The 20614-nt window shown below is 41.0% G+C and overlaps 1 protein-coding gene across 3 annotated transcripts in view; it reads left to right on the top strand.

Annotated features, from left to right (window-relative positions):
- The window catches only part of AFF4 (ALF transcription elongation factor 4), an 80336-nt gene that overhangs the window by 35639 nt on the left and 24083 nt on the right, over window positions 1-20614 (top strand). For all 3 annotated transcript variants that reach the window (XM_077326924.1, XM_077326923.1, XM_077326922.1), the window contains 10 exons: window positions 1377-2177; window positions 4039-4083; window positions 4473-4559; window positions 6544-6580; window positions 8249-8297; window positions 9489-9509; window positions 16105-16159; window positions 16543-16580; window positions 17300-17462; window positions 17977-18891. In XM_077326924.1, coding sequence (XP_077183039.1) covers window positions 1377-2177; window positions 4039-4083; window positions 4473-4559; window positions 6544-6580; window positions 8249-8297; window positions 9489-9509; window positions 16105-16159; window positions 16543-16580; window positions 17300-17462; window positions 17977-18891 — 2211 coding nt within the window. The remainder of the gene's footprint in view (window positions 1-1376; window positions 2178-4038; window positions 4084-4472; window positions 4560-6543; window positions 6581-8248; window positions 8298-9488; window positions 9510-16104; window positions 16160-16542; window positions 16581-17299; window positions 17463-17976; window positions 18892-20614) is intronic.

Genomic DNA, 20614 nt, shown 5'->3' with positions numbered 1-20614 from the left:
GCTGTTGCTGTATAAGACATAGCTACTACTTCTAGTTTTTAAAATTGTGACATCAGAAGAGAAGACATTACTTAATCTAAGTTTGAGCATGTTAAAGGAAAGTAACCCTTGTATAGTATGATTTACAATTTAATAAGCAACAAATTATTGCTAGAAAAAATGTTATCTTTAACCTTTTTATCATGAGTGTAATATGGAATATTTGGCATTATAATTAGGGATGGGCTTGAACCACATTTTTGCTGTTTGGTTCATGGCCATTTAAGATTTAAACCCATGCTTTCTGTTCCCTGTGGCTTTTTGCAGGGAGCAGAAAGTAGGAGTTTGCAAACACCTGAGCTGCAGGGACCACCGTCCCAGTGTTAAGTTTAAATAGCTTGCAGTCATATCATCCTAACAGCGGGGTGGGTTTTCCCAACAGCTGTTTTGCTTCCCCCACTTGGAAGTGGAGCAGGGAGCAAAATGGACAGGTTAAATTGTTTACAGTAATTGACAAGTTACAGTTGACAAGTGGACTGACCAAGCTGCTAGGCTGAAATGACTGCCAGTCTTTTCACTGGTCAAGTTTGCTTCCCCCCACACACCCTTGAAGTGAAGGGGAGCAAAACCGCCATCCATTTAAACCTAACAACTGATGGGTAAGCCCACCCTGTTAGGTTTACATGGTCCAAACAGTCAAACTGAATTGGACAAAAGTCCAGTAAATGTTTGGGGAAGACACCTTCCCCAAACATCAGTTCAGGGGCTATGAACCTGGCCAAGTTCATGCTGAATTTTGACTCATGAACCAGTTTGTGCCCATATCTACACATAAGCAAAAGCATGTTTTCATTAATACAGATGACCCATTGACATTATTTTCAGCTGGACACTGACAGATTCCATGACTAAGATTTTTTACTGTTAGAAGGCAAGGCGTAGTAGTTTAACTGCAAATAAAAAATGGTTCCGTTTCTTTTTCTTAAAATATGATGCAAGGAAAAGGCAGATGTAACCTATTAATGACAGATCTTTTAAGAGACCCAAGTCCCAGAACCTTGTTGACTGCCCAATGATTTATTTGTAACTCAGCCTTAGTCTTCGGTATAGGTTAATTAGTGAAGCTGTATAGCTTCATTTTCATTTAAGTGTTTTAGTCGTGAAATGAATTCTAATAAAACCATTAGTTAGCTAGTATATATTTCTGTTATGGATGACTGCAGTGGTTGCTGAAAATGTATGTAAAGAACAACTAAGTGATTGGAAAAAACATGTAAATATTTAGCATTCAGAAATTAATTTGCCTTAAACCTGAGTTGTATAATGACTTGGAGGTATTTATCAGTGTATCTTAATTTTAATGTGCTTTTCCATTGTGTTTTTTATTACTTACACAGACCAGCAAAGAAGATAAATTGTCTAGCCGTATCCAAAGCATGCTTGGAAACTATGATGAAATGAATGATCTCATAGGTGACCGGTCTCTCCAGAAACTTGTTGGATTTCCCAAACCAACAGTACCATCAGCACCAGATGAAAAATCATCCCAAAATTTCTTTGGTGAACAGAGACATAGTACTAGCTCTCATCAGAGCAGCAAATGGACGCCTGTAGGTCCAGCGCCTAGCACTTCTTCCCAGTCACAGAAGCGTTCTTCAGGTTTACAGAGTGGACATGGCAGCCAGCGCAGCAGTGGCAGTAGCACTAGCAGTAGTGGGCAGAGACATGACCGTGATTCATATAGCAGTAGTGGGAGCACCAGTAGCCGGAAAAAAACCCAGCATGGATCAGAACATTCAAAGTCTCGTTCTTCCAGCCCTGGAAAACCATCTGCTGTTTCTTCTGTGAATCCCAGCCATTCCAGATCTCATGGAAATGATCACCACAGCAAGGAGCATCAGCGTTCTAAATCTCCACGAGACCCAGATGCCAACTGGGAGTCACCATCCCGTGTACCTTCATTTTCTAGTGGCCAGCATTCTAGCCAGTCTTTCCCTCCTTCACTTATGTCTAAGTATAACACAATGCTGCAGAAGCCCACTGCCTATGTAAGGCCCATGGATGGTCAGGAGTCCATGGAACCAAAACTTTCTTCTGAACACTACAGTAGCCAGACTCATAGCAACAATATAAATGAACTGAAACCTAGTAGCAAAGCACATTTAACAAAGCTGAAAATTCCCTCTCAGCCTCTTGATGTAAGTTGTCTTTTATTTTATTTTAGTTTTATTTATTTATGAACTGCCCTTCTCAAACCAGTCATTACTAGTTTCATAACATGCTCAGTGTACCCTGAAACTCAATTTCAGTTATTCCACCAATAAATTATACTTTAGGGGTTGTGACAGATGGAGACGTCTGCTGAAATCACCTTCTGGAGTAAGAAAGCACGTTACCTTTGGAATAAATGCTCCAGTGTTTAACTGTTTCCCATGTGCACTGTTTTTGGTATTAAAATCTTCAATTTTGCTATGATAAAATTATTTTAAAACCAAAAGTTATCTAAGTGCTTGTCAGGCCACATGAGCCCTTGCACAAAATTACATACGCCTTCTAGATACAAATGCTGTGCTAATTATTAAACAGAGAATATTAGACCATGAGCATCAGGAACTCATGCTGCCTACCCAGCCTCGAGTCTGATCTGCAGCATTCTTTGGCATCACTATGCAGAGAAATCTTATGGCTACATATTTACATCTTCTTGATGTCCCACCCCTGAGAAGAGCTTTTCTCCTGGCACAAATGAATGCTTTCCCCTCAAAAGTCTTAGAGGGAAGGTTTAACAGTATCCCATACCATGTGAGACTCTGTCCATGGGGTTCTGGCTGCCCTGACTCTATCGCACACATTTTGTTAGATTGCCCCTTATATGAGCAATGCCAGGATGACAGTTATGTTGCTTTGCTGGGAAACAAGCCTTCTGTAAGTAAGTCTATGACCTTGCAATTTCTGCTCTCTGACAAAGACCCAGAAGTAACTAGTATAGTCGCCAGAGTCTTAACTAAGATGCTTTTATAATATGCTGCCTATTTTGTATTTTATCATTTTAAGATCTATTCGGTTATGTAACCCCATGGCCCATTTTATTATTTCGTTTAAATTTTAAGCCATATTTCTATATGTTTTATACATATTTTATGCCAATAAAGGGTTACTGACTGACTAAAAAGAAAAGGCAGTATACACTAGTGAGATCTTGGGCCTTATATGTCAAGATATTGCAGTTTGCATCTGTTGTGCAGCTTCCTGCACTGAGCAAATATTTGGGTCTACTGGTAGCACAGAAAATGAATGTGTTGTGTTCTCCCATCAAACCTGAAACAATATTCACATTGGCAAGTTGAATGAAATAGCTCTTCTTAGGCTATATGGCCCTTGCTTTGTAAAGTGAAAATGGCTCTGAATCAAATGGTTATAAAAACTTGATTCCATTCAAATATTTCAGGGGTGGTTTAGAAAAGCGACATAGACAATCATGGCGTACTTTATACAAGGACAACCAACAAATTTTATTATGTTACTTTTCCACATTTAAAAATGCAATAACTTCAGAATTTTAAAATGGGATAATTTGTTTCAAGTTACATTTCTAAAAAAAACCTGTACATTTTGAATTTCACCAGGTAGAGAGGGAATAATTGAAAGTATGTTGTGACATTTCAATTTGATAGCCTTATGATATGACAGCTGTAACTCTAAGGGCAGGATCCAGATAAACTACCTTGCACATAGAGTCATGCTTCTGTTTGCTGCTAATTATGTAGAGAGATTTTGAGGGAAGCATTGGGAACTACTACTGGGAGGGTGGAGCTGAAATGTTCCTATGCAGTAGTGCACGATGGCCATTTGGCTTCTAACATGTTTCCCTGTGGTTCTAAGAGAGGTCAGAATCCTAGTCAGGTCAGTGGGGCTTGCCCTAGGAAAGTGTTCTTAAGATTCCACTTTAAGTCATTCTGCTCTTTGGAGCACTAGCGTTACATGGAAAATCCTGAATTTGAACCTCAAACCAGCATGACAGTGCAAATCAAAAAGCTCATTCTGAATCTTGATTTATAGGCAACTGCATCTGGTGACATGAGCAGTGTGGATGAAATTCTAAAAGTAAGTTATTTTTCTGTCTCCCAGTTAATTTCTTAGGACAGGTGCAGGGTGGTGCCAGTTTGGTTGTTTCAAAATAATTTGACCATGCCCTGTCAAATGCTTAACATTTTATAAACATTTAAGAATATAGTTGCAAAGTTTTAGAACTGTTAACATGGTAACTCAGTGGCTTTTCATTCTTTTGCTTGTGAATTGAATACAAAGGATTTATAATTTACTGTTAATAAAACTTAATATGTTGATAATTAATTTTAGTTAATTATTATTTAGCTAACGGTGATGTTGACTGAGGTCACAGATAGTTATTGAGTATGCTCAAATATGAAGTCTGTATGTTCTGTTTGCATTAACATTCTTGTATAATTGTTTTGGGCTTTGTGTGACTATAGGAGATGACCCACATTTGGCCACCTCCATTGACAGCTATTCACACGCCTTGCAAAACTGAACCTTCAAAATTTCCATTCCCAACCAAGGTCAGTAGACAGCACACCCATTATTATAACTGTAGCTGAAACTTTAATGACAAAACTACTATTGTGTACTTCAACTTTCATAATGCAACATTGGCATTAACTTCTTTTGTGTCTCTAAAGTCTGTTCTGGCTTTTTCTCTCCCCCTTCCCCTTAATCCTGTTTACCTTTATCATGAGCTAGAATTTTTGCCCTACTCTTTGATGGCTGCTCAGTCCCCCCAAAATTGCTCCTAGAAAAACGTGGAATCATTCCTGGCATTCAGAACATGAGGTCATTAATTGTTCAGATTTTCTTCCTGTTAGGAAATTCCAGCTATGCTGTTTCCGTACTTAGTACTTCATGTTCTCTTACACATCTTGAAATCTTGCGCAGCCAGTCTAACCATGAATGATCCGGGGTTGCTTCATGAGATTTAAAAACAGCAATTTAACGTGAGCAGGTGGCTGAGCTGATTCTTATTTTTTTTCCCCTGAGGTGTACCTCTGCTTAGCACAGGGATAACTTAACTGGATCTTCTTTGTAGGCTTGCAGTGTATAGATATTTAAAATTGCTGGTAGTGAAACATATCTGTAATGTGCACAGGCATGAAAACTGCTTTGCTTAGAATTCTTTTTCCATTGCCATTTATTTTATATCATAGAGCATGGATGCTTCTTTCATTAAATCATAATTGTTTTATTTTTGAGGAATCAACTCTTTTTTGTTTTGCTTTTCCCCCAAAAAGCTTTTGACTTGGTCAGAGAGAACAAAATATTAATTTTTGTTGATTTCCCGCCCTCTTGCTACAAACCTCCTGCTTGCCTCTCATGTTGTTCCTGGGTGGCTCCTCCTGTCCAACAGGAGTGGCATTTCAGTGAGAACAGTGAAATGCAGGAGGAGAAAGGTAGGGAAGTTTTGTTTTGCTAATGGTAGTGCCTTTTGTTCATAGAAATTATTGTCTGGACCCAATTATTAGTCCCAAGAGAATAAATGATAGTTTAGCACTTTTCACGGCCCTCTTTTGTATTAACTTGGACAAAAATTACGTCGTAATAATCATAAATGTGTTATATATGTTGTCTATTTATCCCATTTCTCCCCCTCCCCCAATATTACGGATCCTGTTTTATTAATTTTAGTAAAGCTACATAAAGCATGCGTGGCAGTGAGTTTCATAAAATAACCATACATGGTTACTGGTTACAGTGGGTCAGCTTTATTGTTTTGTGTTACTCCTTTAACCCCATCTTGATAAGTGTGTGGAAAAGTTCTTGTGTTCATGGCTCTACATAATTAAGCATGAGTTGAACTCCAACTGTTGGCTGGTTAAGGCTTGTTGGTAGATGCCTGCTGAATTGCCTCCAAGCTGGGAAGTATTTATAGTTCGTATGGTTATTACATGCACACACATCCTATCAAGGCTCATATCCTACGGTTGGCTAATGTATTGGAAGGCGGGACTGGGCAGACTTTTGTGGGCTAGTAACTTTCTGGATATGATTTCAAAGCAACTCTCATTTAGTTCTTGTCCACAATAAGTTGCATATTTAAGGAACTTTCCATACATATTAACATATGTTGGACTGTTTATAGTTTTCATTCTGAACTTTATCTCTCAACAGTAGCTCTCCCACCACAGATTGACAGTGCCCATTCTTTCATTTTCCATGAGTTGACTGATGCAACTGTATTTATTTATGTATGAATATGAATATGTGCTTGATCCTTCATAAAACACGGCTCAGTTATGCCCCTTGAAATTATTTGGAACCAGAAAAGTGAAATCTGAAACAAAACCATAAGGGAAAAAAAATTTAAGTTTGCAGATCCTCTTAATTTTGGGATAGATTCAGATAGTTCCTGCAGTCTTGCAGTTTTCCAGCTATGTACTTCAGTAATAATAATAATAATAAATAATAATCAGAGGCAAGCATGACTGAAGTTTTATTTTTCTCAGTACATCTTTATCTTTAAGAGACAAGTAACTTTTGATATTCTTCCAGGAAACTCAGCAGTCTAATTTTGGCACTGGAGAACAAAGTAAGGTTAAAATTGTTTATGAAAATTGTTTTTATAATCTGTAATCTATTTCTATTCTAGGATTTTCATTCAAAATACATTTGTTATATGAGGCTTTATTCATTTGAATAAATGTTATCTAGTGATAGTCTTTCAGTGGATCCTTGGCCAGTTAAACCAATCTTTGTACCTTGTTTTTGTTTTTTTGATTAGTACAAATTTTTATGCAAACTGCTTAGAAATAGCTTATTGAAGAGTAATTCTAGAACTTTTCAGTGCTTGATGTCTTAATGCATTTTGTTCAAGAAATCTATATTAGCTCTTTAACATACATTGGAAATGAATTAATAGCTGTAGATAAGAAGAATAAACAGCAGAGCAGTTTCACTACTTATAGCGTATTTATATTCTCTTATAGGGACATAATTAAAAGCAGGTACTGCTTATGACAGAAACCTGTGTGTGACTGTGCCAGCTCTCACTCTTCTCTGTCTCCAAAATACTTCCTGCTTTTTTACAGAGGCTGCATGAAGCTGATTATACCATTTAATTTATAGCATCAGACTATACCTTCTTTAAGGCAGATAACTGTGAGCCAAGTACATGTCACAGCAAACATGGCTCTAACCCATGGCCAGCAATGCTGTTTTAGAGGGAAATTTAGCTGTTTAAAATTATTGTAAGGACTTTAGCCTGATTGGTCCTGTGGCACGATGGCAACAGGTGATGTTGTTTCCCCCTACTGTGCCTTTTAGAAGCCCAGAACAGCCTCTGACAGCACTTTTCATGCACCCACTTAGGGCACAGTGTACAGTGTGCTACTAGCAACATCGCCCTCCCAGCACCACTGTCTTGGCACGGTCTGAGGACAGTTGCTCACATCCACTTGGGAATGGTAATACAGTTGCAGATAGCAACACAATAGCCACAACACCTAATGAATTACTAGCATTTTCCAGTTTCTTCATCATTTGCCCACAGTATATACAGTCTTCCTAGTGCATCTTTTAGCAACACAAAAAGTGTGAATATATTCCAGCTGAGAAATAAATGGAAATCAAAACAAGTCCTGTTGATTTTAGTGGTGGTTTAAAAAAAATCTTTATTGCTATATTCTGGCCAGCTTGCAAGAACAAGGCACGTTGGTACTGCTGTATGTTACTTCTTGCCTTGGAGAACTCGCTCCTTGCTTAGTTAGATGTGGAGGTGATAATGAGGCTGCTGTGAAGTTTCTAGTACTACCAAATAAATGCATCAAGTGAGATAAAAAGTGTTTTGTCTGAAACAGTGCCTGGCTTCTCTTCGGAATTCATCTATGCTTTGAAAGTAAACGAGACATCACCATTGCTCCATTTTGCAGACCATGAAATGTGTCTGCTATTTTGGTGATCTTTCTCTGCTAGCTCTTCTATTCACATTAAAAGAAATCTGAATAACCATATGCTAGTTATTAAGGAAGAGAATTGTAGGTCTAGTGCATAATTAATTGGTGAGTCAAGAATGTGGAATAAAGAAAAGGCTATTGCATCATGACTCAGGTGCATTGACAGGACTGTGCTAGATAACACGTGCTTGCACTGTTCCTGACAATGCCATCTCTGTCCAGCCCATTGTTTCCTCCAGGTATTTTTTGAAATTCTGTATGTTGTATATTTAGATTTCAAGCACTTATTTTCCTTTTACCTCCAGAAAGATACAACCCTTCGTCAAAAGCATCTAATAGCCATCAGTCCAAATCGTAAGTGTTCTTTATAAAGACATTTCAGTTTCTTTTGCAGTGTTTACAAAGATAATATAAAAGTGTTCATGATAGGAATATGATCCTCCTGGAGGTTCTAGAGTTATAAGAGTATAAGAAGGACGGTCTAATAATTAAACCAAACAGAGAGAAACAGACCTATCCACTGGCAATATAATAAATGTATTCATAAAAGAAAGAAAAGCGTCCTATTTTTGTAGTTTTCCTTGTTTCTTTATTCTGTAGGACGGAATGTGTCAATACAGACCGGTATCCCCATACCTATGTGAGCCTGTGGCCAGTATTATACTATTAATATATATAAGGACTTGTCACTGATGAAAGACTCTCACTGAAAACGGATATTACCTGGATTCCGTTCTGACAGAAGTCCTACAGAATAAAGAAACAAGGAAAATTACAAAAATAGGACGCTTTTCTTTCTTTTATGACTACATTTATTATATTGCCAGTGGATAGGTCTGTTTCTCTCTGTTTGGTTCTGGAGTTATACCTTTAGAGATGTAACTATTACAAAGAATTGCAAAGAAATATCACTTATTTTCTAATTCCTTCTCGTCAGTGCATGATTGTGATGGAACTTTAATTCACATTATTAACTGAGCCTGGAACCAGAGACAGGTACTACTGCTTTAATCAGGAGAAGAAGAGTTGGTTCTTTGGTGGCTTTTCTCCACCAAAAGAAGTCTCAAAGTGGCTTAATGTGTGTGTCTGCGATGGTCACATGAACAGTTTTTTAAAGCTGAATCCCAAACCCAAATACAAAGATTTTGGGTTTCCTATTACTTATGTATTTCCAGAACTAATTGATAGTTGTTGGTGTGTCTCCCCCCCCCCCCCCCCATTTTGGAGCCTTGAATGTAGGCTTCTCCATCACCCAGATAAGTGACGTGCTCAGACTAGGCTGTTAAAGGTCTTCAAGGCCTCTACCATCTGGCCTGGATGGATGAAGTTTAATATTTATCCATCAATCTAATGATGCCTTTATCCTTTAATGTGGTACTAGAGGGCATTGGAGTTGGTGTGACTGTATTTCTTTTAAAATGCCTTTTTATGGCACAGATTAGCTGTGTGTGTTAGACTGGCATCGCCAAAATTTGTTTTTAGATCTGAAACTACTTATCAGGTTGAACATTTTAACTCTGTTTCTATTTTTTCTCCCCACTATAGATGTGAATCAAACCAGACAGAGTAAGAAGCTATGATTGTTACAGTGATATGAAGTGTGGTTCTTAAATGCCTGTTAATACATTTTTTCTATTTGAATACATTTATTGAATGAAACATTAAATGCAACACTTGCTGCAGGGCAGCAGTACAGTAAATCAAAATGAATATGGGTATTGGAATCCCTTCAGTTCTATTTGACATATTTCAATATAACTGGTGAACCTGATAGTTCGCTGTCATTAATTGGCAATACCATAGCTCAGTTTAAAAAAAAACCTTAGGGATACATTTCTACTTCTTTCACATGGGACTAGATAATTAGATATTTCCTGGTTCATAGCAGACTGTAGTTGGTAAATCATGATTTGTTTTTGCCTTGTAAATAAGGATTCCAAACTACAGTAACCAAACTACAAATAACCTGTCAGCATGTCCAGTCAATGAATAGAGAGTGAGTGTGGTGGTCCCACTCTCACCACCTAGAAATGTCTAGTCACTTGGGATTATTTTGTTGGTGTTAAATTGTGGGACTTTAAATTATGATTCATAGGCTGTCTTGAGCCAAGAGGAGTGGTGGCTATAAACATTTTAATAGATCGAGTATGTTGTGGGTGGTAGAGTGTCGTTCATTGCAAGCATGGCACCTACACATGGAGAGGGTATATTCTCTCTCCCCGTGAATGCTTTTGAAATGTTTTTTATCACAATGAGGGAGTGTACACTGTATATAGGCACCACAAACCAGAGATCACAGAGAGGAGAGTCCAGTGCATTTGTACCCACTCCCCTGTATGTCCATTGAATACTCAAAAGTGTTGTGTGTATTGCTAGTGAATTCCCACTTCAGAATTTTTGTAAGATAAGCATAAACCATTTACCAGTGTAGAAGTAATGGCAAACTGTAGTGTGCTGCAAACCCAAAAGTATCTAAGAGAGCACATGAGATAGATCCCTGTTTAATTGTCAGCCAGATTCTATGAGTGCTGGGGTCTGACAAACTGCATTTGTTACTTGGCCATTTATTTAATGTTCTTTAACAGTCACTAATACTTTCCTGTTCACTTCCTGTTTGTGATCATAGTCACTTGTATTCTGTGTCAGCAACCAGTCTTGTTGGTATAGGTTTTATTCATTTTGTCTTTGCCACTTATTTCTTTGAGAGATTGCCTTTGTTCTCCCCCAGAGGCGGAAGACATCTTGGGTTGTTCCATTCTCCGGTTCAGGGAGGCAGACTCACTTTTCCCCCCCTCCTTCTTCCTGAGTGGGCATACCTCTCTTCTCCAGTTCTTTCCTGCCTCTTGATCAGGGAGAGCACGTTCTTCTAGCTCTGCTAGCAGGCCTTATTCAAAATAACTTCTATCTAACTCATTCCTATTTTTCTAACCTCCTTACCTAATCTCTAAGAAGTTCTTTCCCTTCTTTACTTTCTTTCTTGCACTTCGGGCGGTTGGGAGCCTCTAAGCCATCTGAGGCTTCAGGTGAGGCAGCGGCTTTTTGCGCAGTTTTTGAGACTCCCTGACTGTGCTAAGAGGGCCTCATGGCGACCAGGAGAGTAGAAGAAGAATTTCTCTCGGAGGAGGGCGTTGCAGCCCATGTCCTGGAGGGAAATGGAGACTTCCCAGGAGGCCGAAATGAGGCCTACCGGCATGGATACAACATCACAGGATACAGTAAGGCCTGATGGGCAAAATTTCTTACCAAATGCTTTGATAGAGGCTATTAACAAGCCAACTTCAGCCCATATGGAGGGCTCTGGGGACTAGAAGCAAGGGGCACTCGGATTCTTCTCCTTCCCCCCCCCCTCCCGGTCTAGGGGTTATGACTCAGATAGGTCCCATCCTAGGCAGTCATGGCCCACCAAAACAGCAAGGAAGAGGAGCTATCCTCAAGAAATGGTTTCACAGCACTTTTCTGACTCAGATTCTAATGTTAATCCTAGACAGGACATGGCCTTTCTTACTGATGAAGGACTGGAGGTTGATATTGAACTCCCAGAACCTTCAAAAGTTTTCTTTAAAATAGAAGATTGTTCCTCCTTACTAGATAAGACATTAGCTGCCCTTGCCTTGAAGCCAAATCCCCTGGAGGATCCAGAGGAAGGGCCTAGCAGACCAAAAAGGCCTTTGGGGAACTCAGAGTTCTTTCCACCAGAAGACTACTCTCTCAGAATCTTCCCTTTTCCTGATTATTTTGAAAGACAAATTAAAAAAGAATAGGTCAAGGCCATGGCAAATAAACAGTTCTCATCCTATGCTAAGAAATTATATATACTGCCTGATTACGCTGAGCGTTTTTTGCAGGTACCAGCCGTGGATGCAGCAGTAGTGGCTCTGCAAGCACCTGGCCTTCTTGGAAGATGGAGAGGGTTCTGTAAAGGATACCATGGACAAGAAAGCAGATTTTGCCTTGTGCAAGGCCCACGAGGTGGCTGCTATGGCACTGAGAGCTTCTTCTGTATCCTCAATCGTGATGAGAGCCACTGTAGTTTGGGCCAGGAAGACGGTACAACTTTTGGGTGAAAAAGACAAGCACCTCCTAGAGGGAGCAAATAGAATACTACAAGGAGTATCTTTCGTCGCTGATGCTACTCTGGATGCAGCAATTTTTAATGCCCGCACCATGGCTTCTGCATCTGCAGCACACAGAGTACTGTGGCTTAGGGCCTGGCAAGTGGATGTCAAGACAATTTTCACTGCTTACCAATTCCACAGAGAAAAATTGTTTGGAGAATCCTTAGACAGGGTTCTAACTGACTCAAAGGAGAAGAAGAGAGGCATGCCTAGATTTATCAGGAAGAATGACCGCAGACCTTATTCAAACAATTCCTTTCGTGGCTCCTTTCCTAAGAACAGACAGGACAGGAGGCAAGCCTGGTCCCAGTAAAGACAGCCCTACAGAAGGGGTGGTTTTGAACAAAAGTTTTACAAAAACCAGCGCCTTGACAAGTCAGACAGAGAACCTAAGCAAAATAACGACTGACTATGAAGCATTCCGGTGGGGGGCAGACTACAACTGTTCACACAGGTGTGGTCTTCTCAGGTCCAGGACAATTGGGCCATAGAAGTAGTCTCAAAAGGCTATTCAATCGAGTTCATACGTCCCCCACCAGAATTTTTCCTCCAATCTCCTCTAAGCAATTGCACGGAAAAAAGTCTAAGGACTCTAAAAGCCATTGCCCACTTGTTGCAGATAAGGGCCATAGAAAAGGTTCTGGATCACGAACGGGGTCGAGATCTCTACTCCATCTTCTTCACAGTTCCCAAAAAACGATGATTGGAGGGCAATACTAGACCTGAAGAGATTTAATTGGGCAGTAAGAGCAAGGAAGTTCAGAATGGAGACCCTTCTCTCAATCAAGGAAGCTATCCAGCAGGGAGAGTTCCTCACTTAGTTGGATCTGCAGGAGGACTTATTTCCACGTGCTCATAAATCACTCGCACAAGCAGTTTCTCAGATTCTGTGTAGACGGCCAACATTATCAATTCCGAGCTTTACCTTTTGGACTGTCATTGGCGACCGAGTATTCTCAAAGGTCCTCATAAACCCCATAGTTCTTCTGAGGAACCTCAAGGTGCATGTGCACCCGTACCTAGATGACCAGGTCCCCATAACAGGATGTGGTCATCACCAACACCACCCTAGTGGTAGAGACCCTCCAGAGGTTCGGGTTCATAATCAATTTTCAAAAGAGCTCTCTGTCACCATCTCAGAAGATGGAGCATCTAAGGATACTGATAGACACTCAGAAAGGGGCACTCTTCACCACGGAGAAGAGGATTCAGAAAATCCAAGACCTAGCAACCCAGGACATCAACTAAGATTGTTCCCTACTCATGACGCTGGCGAGACTAGTGGGTCTATTTATTTTGTGTCTGGATACGGTCCAGTGGGCCAGGCTTCTCTCAAGGGAGCTACAAGCCTTTTTGCGTTCCCATCACGTGAGCATTGTTCACAAGAAGCACATGACGTTACAGTTGCCCACTCGGGTGAAGGACAGCCTCAGGTGGTGGACCCAAGCAGACAATCTCTCCAAAGGGAAGAAATTTATTCTTTTGCAGGAGGTGGAGATCTTCACGGATGCAAGCCTCAGTGGCTGGGGCGCCACAACCAAGAGCAACCTGGTACAGGGTCGGTGCTACCCTCACGAGAGTCAACTTCCCATAAATGTCTTGGAATTGAGGGCGGTATTTTTGACTCAAGATTGAAGCCCTGTCTGCAAAACAAGGCTGTTTTAATACGGACGGACAACATTGCCACATGTGCATATATAAATCATCAGGGGGTTCTCGTTCAGTACAGATGCACAAGGAGGCCATTCACTTCGTAGAATGCCATCTGCTGTCGCTTCAAGCGGAGCATATTCGAGGGGTGGAGAACTGCCAGGCAGAGTGACTAAGCAGATCTACCCTTTCAGAGACGGAATGGATGCTCAAGAAGTCGGTGTTTCTGAGCATCACAGAAAGATTTGGTGTCCCCATAGTGGATCTTTTTCCATCCCATCTATACCACCAGGTTCCGAGGTTTTTCTCCCGATACCTTCGTCAACAAGCAGAGGCGACGGATCCCTTGACTTCTCCTTGGCCGGACGGACTTCTATATGCTTTCCCGCCTGTACCAGTAATTCCACGGCTTCTAAGGAAGATAAGAGCACTCAATGCAGATTTGATCCTTCTGGCTCCAGTATGACCAAGAAGACCGTGGTTTCCCACAACCCTACAAATGGTGATCGCCGATCCCTTTCATCTTCCTTTGGTTCCGGACCTACTGCAGCAGGGTCCTTTCTGGCATCGGGATCTCGGATGGTACCACCTAGCTGCTTGGAGGCTGAGAGGGAGCGCTACGTGAAGAAGGGATATGACACAAAGGTCACAATACCCTGCTGGCGGCGAGAAGGGCTTCCACAAAACGCATCTATGAGTGCACATGGAGAGTATTCAGGGGTTGGTGCAGAAGAAAAAAGTTTTCCTTATACTCACCAACCTTAGGTGATATTCTAGCCTTCCTCCAAGATGGGATTGGTCAAGGTCTCAAGATGGCTACTTTGCAGAGACAAGTCGCAGCGATAGCCACCGTTATTCCAACAGTTAAGGAGAAGAGCCTATCATGACATCCTCATGTAATCCAGTTCCTAAAGGGAGCGTCGGTGCTAGGGCCTCCGGTACGTCATAGATTCCCTACCTGGAAACTCAACCTGGTTCTGAACACTCTGACTAAGCATCCCTTTGAGCCAGTCTGAAATTGGCTTGAAATTTCTTGGAATGCAGGTGTTATTCCTAGTCGCAGTTACTTCGGCCAGAAGAGTTGGGGAGCTGGGGGCCCTTTCATCCAATCCAAAGGTCTGCACGTTCCATAAGGATAAGGTTTCACTTCGACTGGATCCGGCCTTTGTTCCCAAGGTCAACTCTAGCTTCCATCGGCTACAAGAGATTCATTTGCCATCCTTCTGTCCAGATCCCAAACACCGATTAGAGAGGATCTGGCATTTTTTGGATGTACGGAGGGCTCTGAAGCCTTTTCTAATTAGGACAGCTGACTTCAGAAAGACAGAATTGATCTTCATTTCAATCACAGCTCCAAACAAGGGGAATAGGATGTCCAAATCTTCAATCAGCAAGTGTCTGAAGGACTGCATTGTGGAGGTTTATAAGGCTTCGGGAGTCCAAGTCCCAGAAGGAATACTGGCACACTCTGTACGCAGTGAGGCAACTAAGGCAGCATCTATTAATCATGTGCCAGTGGAAAAAATCTGTAAGGCTGCCACATGGTCATCAGTTTCTACCTTCACAAAGCACAATAAAATAGTCCGCTTTAGTTCTGCTGATGCTGTCTTTGGCAGGGCGGTTCTACAAGAGGTCATTTCAACATGAGCAACTTCCCACCCTGGGGGACACTACTCGGGGAGGTCCCAAGCTGTCTTCCGCCTCTGGGGGAGAACGACCAGTGGTTTTACCTGTGAGGGGTCCTTCTCCCCAGAGGTCTAGGAAGACATCTTCAACCTCCCCAGAAGTTGCAAGTTGTTATCTTTTCTATTGCTGTTGGCCTGTTAGCACCTTTTCTGTTATCTGTTCCTTTCCTGTTTTTTCACTCAAGTTTAGGGTGATGTTCTGAGGGGCGAGTATTGTGATCTAGCGGTGGAAGTCTCAAACTGGAGAAGAGAGGCATGCCCACTTGGGAAGAAGGAGGGGGAAAAAGTGAGCCTGCCTCCCTGACCCGGAGAATGGAACAACCCAAGATGTATTCCTATACCTCTGTGGAGAAGGGCCCCTCACAGGTAAGACCACTGGTCGTTCTTAGTCTTTACGCCTTCATCTCTTGTGCTGCAGTAGTACTTTGGTACAAGCTGTGGTAATATGGATATAATTCTGCTTAATATGCCCACCTCCTCTCCAGTCCATATCACATTGCTACTTTACTCACTTCCAAGTTATGTGGTGAAAATTTGCTAGTTCAGTTGCACTATCCAGAGACACTACACTGATTGAATCCTTCTTGTGATTTCTTGCCCCAATGCATCACTGGCTCATGACATTACATGATACAACTGTGCTTGCATTATAGTAGCAAATGGTAGAAAATACTTTTTGAAAACCTTACCCTCTTTTTTCCTCTTACCTAGTGTACTGATAAATGATTTAACAGTCACCAGTAGTGAAGACAGTGATGGTGAACAGGTATGTGCTAGAAGTATTTTTAAGAGCATAATAAAAATTGACAGGGTTATTTTGAGAATGTAGAAGACAGGGACATATTGTTTGTAAAGTCTTGTAAATTGACAAACAATTCCTATCAGAAGAGATTTGATGTGATAATATTCTCCTTCACCTCTGAATTGATCTCCTGTTGATGCCTGTGTATTCTTGGTTTTAAACATTACCAAATTATAGAAATTAACATATGGCTCTTGTGAACTGCACTTTATGTTGGTTATAACCATTGCATATATTCCTTTACACTTGGGCAGCATTTTATAGATGCTAGAATAAGGTAGCTGAGTTGCAAATGCTGTACTTTTCTCTTCTGCTTTTATATACAATATAAAATACTTTAATTACAGGATTCAGATAAGACAGTGCCAAGAGGTACCCCTGGGAGGTAAGCATCTGTGGTCAATATAACTTTCTCTGTCTATCTCATGATCATATCTTGAGCTGAGAACAGTGTGCATAAAGGTACCTTTTTCTCAGTTTAATCTTACAACACCCCTAAGAGACAGCTTAGGTTAAGAGAGAGCAACTGACCCAGATATAATCAGGGTCTCTCTCATTAGTAAAGGTAAAGGTATCCCCTGTGCAAGCACCGAGTCATGTCTGACCCTTGGGGTGACGCCCTCCAGCGTTTTCATGGCAGACTCAATACGGGGTGGTTTGCCAGTGCCTTCCCCAGTCATTACCGTTTTACCCCCCAGCAAGCTGGGTACTCATTTTACCGACCTCGGAAGGATGGAAGGCTGAGTCAACCTTGAGCCGGCTGCTGGGATCGAACTCCCAGCCTCATGGGCGAAGCTTTCAGACAGCTGCCTTACCACTCTGCGCCACAAGAGGCTCTCTCTCATTAGTGAAGTATCCTAATTAGAGTAGCAAACTGTGTGGGTGGAAATAATATGGTATGGAACTATTCATAAATTCTGAGATTTTAGTTCTTTGTTTTAAAAGAACAGAAGGGAGTAATTCACCTCTAATTGAATTGTCATGTGTTTTTAGCTGGTCAAGAAAATTGCTAATAGGCTTTCTTATTAATCTTTATATTATTACTCACAAGTTTTGGTGATTTTTTAAAATGGTAACATAACTTTGTGTTCTTTTATCCCTCAGTAATTCTGAGCCATCTCAGCATACTAGTGAAGGGGCAGATAATTCCAGGGATGACTCAAGCAGTCATAGTGGATCTGAGAGCAGTTCTGGTTCGGACTCTGAAAGTGAAAGTAGTTCTAGTGACAGCGAGGCCAATGAGCCATCACAGAATGCCACTCCAGAGGTAGGAATTCTGTTGTTGTTCCTGCTGCATTCAGATGTCCAATTACGTCTGCTTAGGATAGTAGCCATTTCAGACATTAACGGGTGGGCTTTGCCAATGAATTCAGTCTTCCATCTTGTATCCCATGCAAAGGACTCTTGACTCTGCTTTTCGGGTGTTATTTGTGTGTGTGTGTACGCGTGCGCGTGCATGCGCATTTATCCTACAAACAGCTCGTGCTCTAGTTCTAAAATTGCCAGGCAAAGTACTACCAATCTGTTTGAGAGGAGAAGTAGTTGCTCCCAGATTTGCAAACAAGTGTGAAGTGGCCTTTTCTGTGACCCTGTGTCCAGGAAAACACAGCACAAAGTTATGGCAGCAAACATGAGAGGCACTGTGCTTTAGAATCACAGCAGCTGCCTGATTGCTGCTGTGATTTGCAAGGCTGCAGTAAAAATTGCATTTGTTGCTTTGGTGCACTTAATTAGCCACAAGAGATAACTTCTTTTTTCAAATGTTCCCCTTCTTTCCTTAGCCTGAGCCACCTCCAGCAAATAGGTGGCAGCTTGACAACTGGCTGAACAAAGTGAATCCACATAAAGTATCACCAGCTTCTTCTGTGGACAGCAACATCCCTTCAACACAAAGCTACAAAAAAGAAGGCAGAGATCAGAGTTCAGGGAGTGGATATGCAGATCAGAGTGGATCTAAAGAGTCCATTTCTTCTACTCCAGGGAGAGATTCCAAAGCTACCCAGAAAGGGTCAGAGAGCAGTCGTGGTAGACAGAAATCACCTGCTCAAAGTGAAAGCATCCAAAGGAGGACTGTAGGTAAAAAACAGCCCAAAAAGGCAGACAAACCATCTGTGGAAGAGCCTCCTAGAGGGGGACTGAAAATAGAAAGTGAAACCCCTTTGGACATGACGACAAATATCCCTTCTAACAGACACAAGGCAGCCACTAAAGGCTCCAGGAAGCCCAACATTAAGAAGGAACCCAAATCCTCCCCTCGGCCTACAACTGAGAAAAAGAAATGCAAGGTAGCAGGCAAGTCCTCCCAGAAATCCAAGGAATTCATAGAAACTAGTACCTCATCTTCTGATTCTGATGAGAATGAGAGCCTGCCCCCTTCTTCACAAACCCCCAAGTACTCCGAGAGCAATAGGACTCCTGTCAAGCCCTCCATAGAGGAGGATGACAACTTTTTACGGCAAAGAATGTTCTCTCCTATGGAAGAGAAAGAACTCCTTTCCCCACTCAGTGATCCTGATGAAAGGTATCCACTTATTGTGAAGATTGACTTGAGCCTCTTAACCAGAATACCAGGGAAGCCTTACAAAGATACAGACCCATCAAAAGTTGAAAGGAAAAATGTGTCTGAGAAGCATCCAAGGGAGTCTCAGAAAACATCCTCTGACAAAACTTCCACCAAGGGCAAGAGGAAGCATAAGGTATGTCGGATCAGTCTTCAATATGATATTCCAGTCTCCCACTCTTAATGGAAATGATCTTATGGCTGGTATCCTCTCTACCACAGGAGACTGATCAGCTCTGTTGAAGGTCAGGAGTTGATATAGCAGTCTTAATTTTGGCAACGCATACCTGCAGTTCTTTTGAGAAAATGTTAACTTCATTTCTGTGATTGTGAGAGGAATAAATTCAAAACAAAGCGTATTGTGAAATCATTGGTGAATTGATATTACCATTTAATTGATATTACCATTGTACTGACATGGCAAGCAAAAATACATTTCTAAGGATATATTTTGCTATTGATAGTTTAGCCAGGCTAGTCAAAAGGTATTTGTTTGAATATATATGTCTAATTTGATGGACAGGACATCTATTAGTGGGTAATTATGTTAATGGTGTGTAATAGACTTAGAAAATCTTAAAAGATGACAAGCAAAATCCCTTGGTGATTTCTACGCACTGTGAGAGGATTTAATTTTTAGAACATCTGTGTTGGCAGGGAGATGGGCTTCCGTGATCTCATTAGTCTGTTGTACTGTAGACTTCTGCAGCTTTATCACATCAACGGTCCCTGATTACAGGGATTAAAATGTTTGTGTTTTATATAAAGTTGTTACGCGTCTTATTGTGAAGGAGCCTAGCAATGGAATTGTGCGCTTGTCAATCACATTTCCCTACGTAGATTTTCTTTGACGATACCACTTTTGTGGATGTTTTGCAGGGTCAGACTTTGTAAATCAGTGATTCAGTGGTGGCTTTAGTTAAGCTGCTACTTTCAACCATCACAGGCCATTTTATGGTTGCTTAGGATATATTTAGGACTTGAGCCTAAGATATATTTAGAAATTAACTTGGTCGTCTGTGTATATGACCTATATATGAATCCTTATGTCAAGCTGAAACACGTTTAATATCCCCCCCTTAAAAGGATATTGTTAAAAAACAAAAGCTTTACTATGATGCTGACAGTGTTGGCACTACACAGCTTCCTGTGTAGCTGTTGATTAGATATATTTTGATTTTTCCTCTTAGTAGCTGGTTACTGCTAAGCAAGCTACCTATTGCTTGTAGAGCCAAAGGGAGTGGAAGGCACTTTCGCTTCCAAGTGTGTTTTCCAAGTATACTTGACCTTATGTCTTTAATTTCAAAAGTAGGAACAATTTTAGCTCTATTAACATAATGTAGCCCTGTGTTAACTTTAACTTAGTACTCCCGAATGTCAAACTGAGACAATGATTCCCCCCCCCCCAAATGACATTGTTAAGAAACAAAAGGCTGCATTATAATCATGACAGTGGACATATATGGTTGCTTAGGATATATTGAGGACTTGAGCCTAAGATGAGCTTACCAGGTAGCTTAAGAATCTTCCTTGCTAAGCTGAGACATACAGCTCACACTTTAGTCACTATATTACCAAACACCCCATTCCACAATTAAGCACTAAAACTGAGGTAAACTTGGTTGAGGCCGGATTAGTAAAATCAGTGGGCCCCCCTCAGGTCCTGCTGGAATATCTAGCGCACCCTTGTTAGGTGACTGCGGGAGGTAGGAGGGATCTTGTCATCTCAGTAAATTTTGGATTTGTGCTGTTTTTAGGGGGTGGGATTTATGGGGATTTTTACGTGTAACCCTTCTTGAGTCCAAGGAGGAAGGCAGACTATAAATTTAATAATAATAATAATAATAATTTATTATTAT

The sequence above is a fragment of the Paroedura picta genome, chromosome 3 (assembly GCF_049243985.1).
Source record: "Paroedura picta isolate Pp20150507F chromosome 3, Ppicta_v3.0, whole genome shotgun sequence".
Classification (NCBI taxonomy): domain Eukaryota; kingdom Metazoa; phylum Chordata; class Lepidosauria; order Squamata; family Gekkonidae; genus Paroedura; species Paroedura picta.
The sequence above is the reverse complement of the archived record's forward strand: the minus strand, read 5'-3'. Positions and strand labels throughout refer to the sequence as shown.